Source organism: Dicentrarchus labrax, unplaced genomic scaffold, assembly GCF_905237075.1.
Source record: "Dicentrarchus labrax unplaced genomic scaffold, dlabrax2021, whole genome shotgun sequence".
Taxonomy (NCBI): Eukaryota; Metazoa; Chordata; class Actinopteri; family Moronidae; genus Dicentrarchus; species Dicentrarchus labrax.
The window spans coordinates 125,001-132,028 of record NW_026136845.1 but is presented as its reverse complement, the minus strand read 5'-3'; the positions used below and the strand labels follow the sequence as shown (position 1 = coordinate 132,028).

Below are 7,028 nucleotides of genomic sequence, written 5' to 3'. Positions count from 1 at the left end.
CACAAGATGGAGACAAAGGCGCTGCCAACACAGTCTGAAGTCAAATTAACAGTTTAATTTAAATGAATGTTAAAAATAAACAGGAATGAATGTACTGTTGTGTTACAGCCACATTTTAGACTCAGTGATCAGCTTTAGTGCTGGAAGGGAACAGCATCACCTGACTGCCAACAGAGTAACATTTACAATATTCAGACACTGAACTGGAGACAATCTTTATTGGGGCACAAACATCTTTCTTCTGTTTATGTGAACAACATTTAATAAGTTTTATAAAGCTATCAGTGTAAGAAAGCAGCTTCTGCCATATCAGTAATCTGAAGTTCTCAGTCCAAAATCTGTGTCAGCCTCGAACGTCCCGCATTGGTCAGCTCTCTCTGTAGATATTATATTATTAGACTGTTATTACTGAGACATCACTATTTGCTTTAATACTTTATATACAACAGTTTGTCAGAGTGTCTAAGAGTTTCTACTTTTCTCTGTTTTTAAATCAGTAAATTAAATCTCTGTGTTTTGGACTGTCGGTCTGATGAAACGAGACATCTGAAGACGTCACCGTGGATATTATTCACTGTTTAATGTTGATGCTGCATTAAGCTTAAAGCACAGTACGGCCTCACTGAGCTGCTAGCGTTACTGCACACAGCCTGAAGAAGAGGATTTTATTCTCTTAACATGAACAATGAACACACTGATGTCTCTATGTAGCTGTTTATTATTATTGTCCTGTGCTGATTCTAATCAGTCATTTGCACATCTGCTGGATTACAGTTCATACCACTGTTACATGTTTTCTCCACACTGAGCATTTGTTTCCCCATCGAACTTGAATGCAGCATCTCAGCCTGACATTTTGGTGGTCTCTGACAGGTAATCGTTGGTGTCGTTCGGGGTCAGGTGATGTGGTACAGGTCGGAGGTCAGCTCTTCTCTCCGGTTTTGGAGAAGGTGCCCAGCTGTTTGGTGTTGACGTCCTTCAGCTGCTCCAGCTGTCTCTGTCCCCGTCGGTACAGATACTCGATGTGCATCACGTCCGTCTTCTTGATGCGAGCGTTCTCTCTGAACTCGTCGTGGATTCGGGGGATGAAGCCCGGTTTGTCCTGGCCGGCCCGCAGGAACTGCCGGTACAGAGCCAGGACCTGCTTCTGCAGCTTACTGTGCCGCGCCATCGGAGACAGTCAACCTCAACCAGAAACTGTTTAACAACAGAAACCAGCACTGGAGTATCTTCAGCTGCAGTTCCTCTACAGATTCACTGATCTCCTGTCAGTCTGAGGGCAGATACACAAACACACACAGACACCGAGGGGATGCTGAACCCTGAATGTGTCATGAGTGGAGAGCTGGAGCTACTGACTGAGCACAGAGGACCCTGAACACACCACGACACTCCACTTACAGACAGCCTTGAAGCCTCATTCTCCTCAGACTCTTGCTCCAGCTGAGGGGCTGCACGGGGAGCTCTGATTGGCTGACGGGGCGTCTCAGGGTTGACTGTAGGATTAAAACACACACTGAGGTTAGATAGTGTAGAAATACACAGAAACACGTATAAAGACCACAGGTAACAGAGAAACGTTACAACACTCACTGCTGATAAAAACCTTCAACCTGGTGAGGTTAATCTCAGTTGATTCATTATTACCTGCAGAGATCAATAAATGAATCAATCAGTTGTCAACTATTAAATTAATCACTAAATATTTAAGTTATTTATTTATGCTGACTCATTCTTTAAGAACAAATTTCATCTTCTGAAATGTGAATATTTCCTGGTTTCTTTTGTCCTCAGTGACAAAAACTGAATATCTGTGAGACAGATTAATCGATAATGAAAACAATAGTCTATATATAGAGAACATATTGATACACAGCCTGAAATCTAATAATCATTATAAGCGCTCTGCAGGAGAACAACGTTAGATAATGTCTCAGTCAGTGATAAAGCTTTAAATAAAGTAGAAACACAGAAACATATTAAATGTTAGTTAACGTTCAATCAGCAGAGGAACCGGACTCACCTGTCTGAGATTAACGACCCGGTTCAAACCGTTCCCGCCGGTTAAACGGTTTGTTTCTTCCCGCCAGTCTTCAGTTAGTGAATCAGTGTGAATATTAATCTATAAAACTCTCTGACTTTCTTTAAATAAGTGTGTGAGCTGATGTAAAGCCTCTGTGTGACCTTACTGCACGTTACGACACCACAGCGCACAGCAACGACACAACCGGTAACAGATTTCACAATAAAATACCTATTTAGGAACATGACTTATTACAAAGGTTATAAAAATATGATTTTTGTTAACAATATAGTTTTGTTATTCTTGCCACTTTAAATCACCACAGAGTGTGTGTGTGTGTGTGTGTGTATAATTCAACCTGTTTAACCACTTAGTACGGAGTTGCGCAGCTACGCATTGGCTTTACTTTGAAAACCAGGACCCGGAAGAGTATGTGTGCTTCCTGTTTCGGTGCAGACGTCAGAGCAGCAGTCAGTGGATGGAGGATCGATACGGCTGCTGATCACTGGAAGGTTCGGCCTTTTATTTCTATTGATTACTGATCATTGAGTTTCCTGTTGGGAACTTTGATTAAAAAGGAAGAAACAGATAAAACGGTCGCTAACGTTAGCTGCTGTTAGCTCTGTGTGAGGATTACTTTATCTTATAATCCGTTGACCTCTGAACTCTGACCTCTGACCTCTGAACTCTGACCTCTGACAGCAGCTCAGGTATCAAGACACATTTCTACATTCAGTTAATATTTATTTATTGTCAGGTAGAATAATGAGCAAACCTTTTTATAGCACTGTGGTTAAAGTACATAAACATTAGTCTGATAACTAATGTAACATACACTGACTACAACAACAACAACAACAACAACAATAACAATAATAATACATATTGTGTTATTATTATTACTTGTATAGCACTTTTTAAAAACAAATACAAAATAGATGAATAAGAGCAGACTGCACTGAGTGTTAGAATAATTAAATACTGAAAGATAAGCAGTAGTAGTTGTAAATGCTTATAAATAAAACATCATATCAAGTATATATATATATATATATATATATATATATATATATATATGTGTGTAAATATAAGAGATCCAGCTATTTATAATATGGCAGACTGACAATAATGCAGTAATAAAGAATGAAATAATAAAACTTCTCCTGTCCAACCTGGATGTGATGACACTAAACATCCTGTGTTATTTATTATTATTATTATTATTATTATTATTATTATTATTAAGTCCTCCAGTTGTGACCCACATTGAAGCCTTTTGATGTTATGTGTGAAGTTATATGTTCCTCAGGCAAAAAGCATAAAGTGTATATATATATATAAAACTGAGCTACAGAAGAAGGTCGAAAGGTTCGTCTTTTTGCTTTATTGTTCCTGTTATTGGTAGAGAGGGGACTTTAACGTCGTAAGGTTTGTTTACAGCCTTAAATGGAAATAGATTGTGCTGCCTGCGACAGCCTCACTGCTACAGGTATGAACAAGGTTCATTAATCGACGGTAGGTCAACTCAGTTTATGTGAATTATTCTGCTTGAAGCAATCACACATTGTTATCTTCAGTCTTTATTCTGCTTCTTTTTTTCCCGTACATTTTCCAGACTGTTATATAATAATAATAATATTATTGATATATAGGTCAGTGCTGTGGATACAGGTCAGAGGTCTAGAGGTTCATGGAAGAGTAACAAAGACAGTTTAACATATGATTGAGTCTATTGGACAATAATACCTAAATTACAGATACAGGACAGAGGTCTGTGCTGTGGATACAGGGCGTAGGTCTGTAGTGTCTATTTGATTCATATAATTGTAACAATAATTATATTATTAATATTAATTTTATTTTGTATGTTTTAGTGATGTTTTCTTTGTTTTTTGGACCAATAACTCTTGAACACTCTTCTTGTTGGGACAGAAACTGTGTCTGTCTGTAAACCTGCAATGTCTGGTTTATTTACCTGTGTGTGTGTGTGTGTGTGTGTGTGTGTGTATCTGCAGACATGGAGGAGGAGCAGCGGCGGCAGGTGGAGGAGCAGGTGGAGGCGCTGCTGAGCGGTCAGGGGTCAGAGGTCACAGGGTGTGACGTGGGCCTGGACCAGAGTAAACCAGCAACTCTGAAGAAGAACGTCACCTACATCGTCTGCGGCGTCATCTTCAACGATAAGGTCTCCTGACAACTTCCTGTTTCTGAGAGCTTAACGAGAGTGTAATGTACGTGTGTGTGTGTGTGTGTGTGTGTGTGTGTGTGTGTGTGTGTGTGTGGACTGTACTGCTATCTTTGTGAGGACCAATTGGAGTCCTTAACCAGGGTTAGGAATGTGGGAAAGCTTTTAACTGTGATGGTTAATGTTTCGGTTCGGAGCTCAGGAATACTTTATGTCAATGTGTGTGTGTGTGTGTGTGTGTGTGTGTGTGTGTGTGTGTGTGTGTGTGTGTGTGTGTGTGTGTTCTCCATCAGGAGGAGGTGCTGATGGTGCAGGAGGCGAAGCAGGAATGTTATAAGCAGTGGTACCTGCCTGCAGGGAGGGTGGAGGTTGGGGAGAGCCTGGAGGAGGCGCTAAGGAGGGAGGTGAGACACACACACTCACACACACACACACACACACACACACACACACACACACACACACACACACACACACACACACACACACACACACACACACACACACACACACACACACACACACACACACACACACACACACACTCACACACACACACACACACACACACACACACACACACACACACACACACACACTCACACACACACACACACACACACACACACACACACACACACCTGTCCTGGTTACCTGAGTCACAGCTCTGTTTGTCTGCAGGTGAAGGAGGAGGCGGGGTTCGACTGTGAGCCAATCACCTTGCTGCTGGTCCAGGAACAGGGACCGCAGTGGATTCGATTTATCTTTCTGGCCAAAGTCACAGGTCAGAGGTCACACAGACACTTACACGTTTATACTTCTGTTCTTATGAGGACCCACATTGACCTAATTGTCCCGCCCCTTTTTGCTCTCTCCTCCAATAACAGTTGAGAAAGCCTCAGTCAACTTCCTCCTTTCCTGTTCCTAGATAACTAATCTACATCAATCGTTAGCTAGCTCAAATGATTTATATAAATTAACAAGCTAGTTACCGAGGTCATTTAGAGAGTTTCCTGATGTAAAGATTGATAGGTAGCGAACGTCTTACTGCCATTAGCTCAGCAGAAACATGTTCTGACCTTTGTTTGTCAGGTGGGACTTTAAAGACTCCGTCAGCAGCAGATCACGAGTCTCTTCAGGCCTCCTGGTGGGACAGACAGTCTGCGCTGCCTCTGCGGGGACGAGACATCCTCCGCCTCATCGACTGCGGCCTCAAGTACGACACTCTCAGTCTTTGTGCTAAGCTAGGCTAAACATGTCTCTGTCCTGGACACAGTAGTATCTACGGTAGATGGAGACTGACACACCTTCAGTTTAGAGAATCCAACAGGTGCTGCTGTGGACGGGTGCAGCAACAGAGTGTTTATGTCGTTCACTGCTGCCTCGCTCCACAGCTTCTAACGATAAACACCAAAGTCACACAATAACACAAACACACCAACCAACTGAGGCAAAAACTGAACTATCCCTTTAAGTAAAAGTACTCCATTACAAGTAAAATCTTACATAAGTAGATCTACAGTAAACACTAAAGTTCAATAGTTAATTAGTCCAGATGAATCTGACAGGTCATCAGATCATGAAGGGGAATGAAGAAAAGTTCACACACATTTTTATTAATATTTTGGACTTCCTTTTAATCTTGTATGTTTAGTGAAATATTGGCTAATTTAGTTTATTATATGACAACAATTTGTAAAACTGATCATATGTTGTTTTTAATGTCATCAATTAATCACTTTGATCAACATGGTCTGAAATGTGATGAACGTTTGATGAAAACAGTGAGATTATGAAGCTGAATACTAACTCTGACTCTGGCTGCTGTGCTGCTTTCAGGTACCGTCAGGATCCCTGGCATCCTGTTACGTTACCTGTGGACCTGAGTTGCCGTCACGTGGTGCAGAGACTCGTCCTGGTCTTCACCAACGCTGAGCAGCAGATCTGGATCCTGCTCGTCAAAGGTAGCTAACTGCTCATCAGATGGAAAACAAATCTGTAAATAAGAGCTTCTTTAAAGTATTTTCAGATAAAGTCACAAACATTTTTCTTTGTTTCTATTAATGCAGCAACTTGATGATAAAATACAATAAAGCTTCAGCTTTTATTTGGTTCAATCACTAAACTCAACCCACTATTTATATAGTATATGTGACTCATATTGTAATTGTATATAATATTCATATCCTAATAACTGTAACAGATATAAAAAAGATGAACACGTACGGGTGAATGACAGCAACAGGCTTTATATTTATACATTTTAATTATTTGTCTATCTGCAAAAGTGCGCGAGTAGATCCAGTCTAAAAAACGTGCAGAAGAATAAAAAGCATATTTAATAAAGATTCTAATTATCTGACTTCACTAAAACATTTCAAATAATAAAATGTACCTATAAATAAAAAAGTTATTATTAATAGACCTATTCCTGGTATATACAGCAACGACTGCTGTCCGCATATACAGTGCCAACCGCCGCACCGTGTCTACAGCAGTGATATTTGCCCTGTATCTACAGCACAAACTGCTGCCCTGTATCTACAGCAATGTCCTTTATTCATCCTGACCTATGTAACTTATTATTGTCAAATGGATTCAATCAAAGCTTTATTAACTGTCTCTGAAAGACTCACTAAAACGTATGACATAAAGTTAACATTAATATCATTACTGTTACTATTATAGGAATCAAATAGACAGCACTGACCTATGCCCTGTATCCACAGCACTGACCTATTTAATGGTAATATCATTATTGTTACTATTATTTGAAGCAAATAAACAGTACAAACCTCTGTCCTGTATCTGTCCTGTCCTCTG

At 40.3% G+C, this 7,028-nt stretch overlaps 2 protein-coding genes across 4 annotated transcripts in view; one reads left to right on the top strand and one right to left on the bottom strand.

Annotated features, from left to right (window-relative positions):
• Window positions 1-700: 700 nt before the first annotated feature.
• Window positions 701-2,215, bottom strand: sdhaf1 (succinate dehydrogenase complex assembly factor 1). Of its 3 annotated transcripts, none has more exons than XM_051394333.1 (3): window positions 2,024-2,215; window positions 1,402-1,496; window positions 701-1,273 (listed from the first exon to the last, which is right to left on the bottom strand). In XM_051394333.1, the coding sequence occupies exon 3, from the start codon at window positions 1,169-1,171 to the stop codon at window positions 923-925; it is 249 nt and encodes an 82-aa protein (XP_051250293.1). In that variant the 5' UTR covers window positions 1,172-1,273; window positions 1,402-1,496; window positions 2,024-2,215; the 3' UTR covers window positions 701-922. The 3 variants fall into 3 exon arrangements, with proteins under 3 accessions (XP_051250293.1, XP_051250295.1, XP_051250294.1); XM_051394335.1 differs by lacking the exon at window positions 2,024-2,215 and adding an exon at window positions 1,594-1,731; XM_051394334.1 differs by lacking the exon at window positions 2,024-2,215 and adding an exon at window positions 1,594-1,732 and having other exon boundaries at window positions 701-1,496.
• A 158-nt stretch (window positions 2,216-2,373) lies between these two features.
• nudt18 (nudix (nucleoside diphosphate linked moiety X)-type motif 18) overlaps window positions 2,374-7,028 on the top strand; it is a 5,483-nt gene continuing 828 nt past the window's right edge. The window contains exons 1-6 of the mRNA XM_051394330.1: window positions 2,374-2,535; window positions 4,039-4,205; window positions 4,499-4,609; window positions 4,887-4,989; window positions 5,298-5,421; window positions 6,045-6,169. Of these exons, the coding sequence (XP_051250290.1) occupies window positions 4,041-4,205; window positions 4,499-4,609; window positions 4,887-4,989; window positions 5,298-5,421; window positions 6,045-6,169 (628 nt within the window). The 5' untranslated portion in view covers window positions 2,374-2,535; window positions 4,039-4,040. The remainder of the gene's footprint in view (window positions 2,536-4,038; window positions 4,206-4,498; window positions 4,610-4,886; window positions 4,990-5,297; window positions 5,422-6,044; window positions 6,170-7,028) is intronic.

Bases quoted from the DNA above. Each gene is read 5' to 3' on its own strand.
- sdhaf1 (XM_051394333.1), bottom strand. From the start codon at position 1,171: ATGGCGCGGCACAGTAAGCTGCAGAAGCAGGTCCTGGCTCTGTACCGG.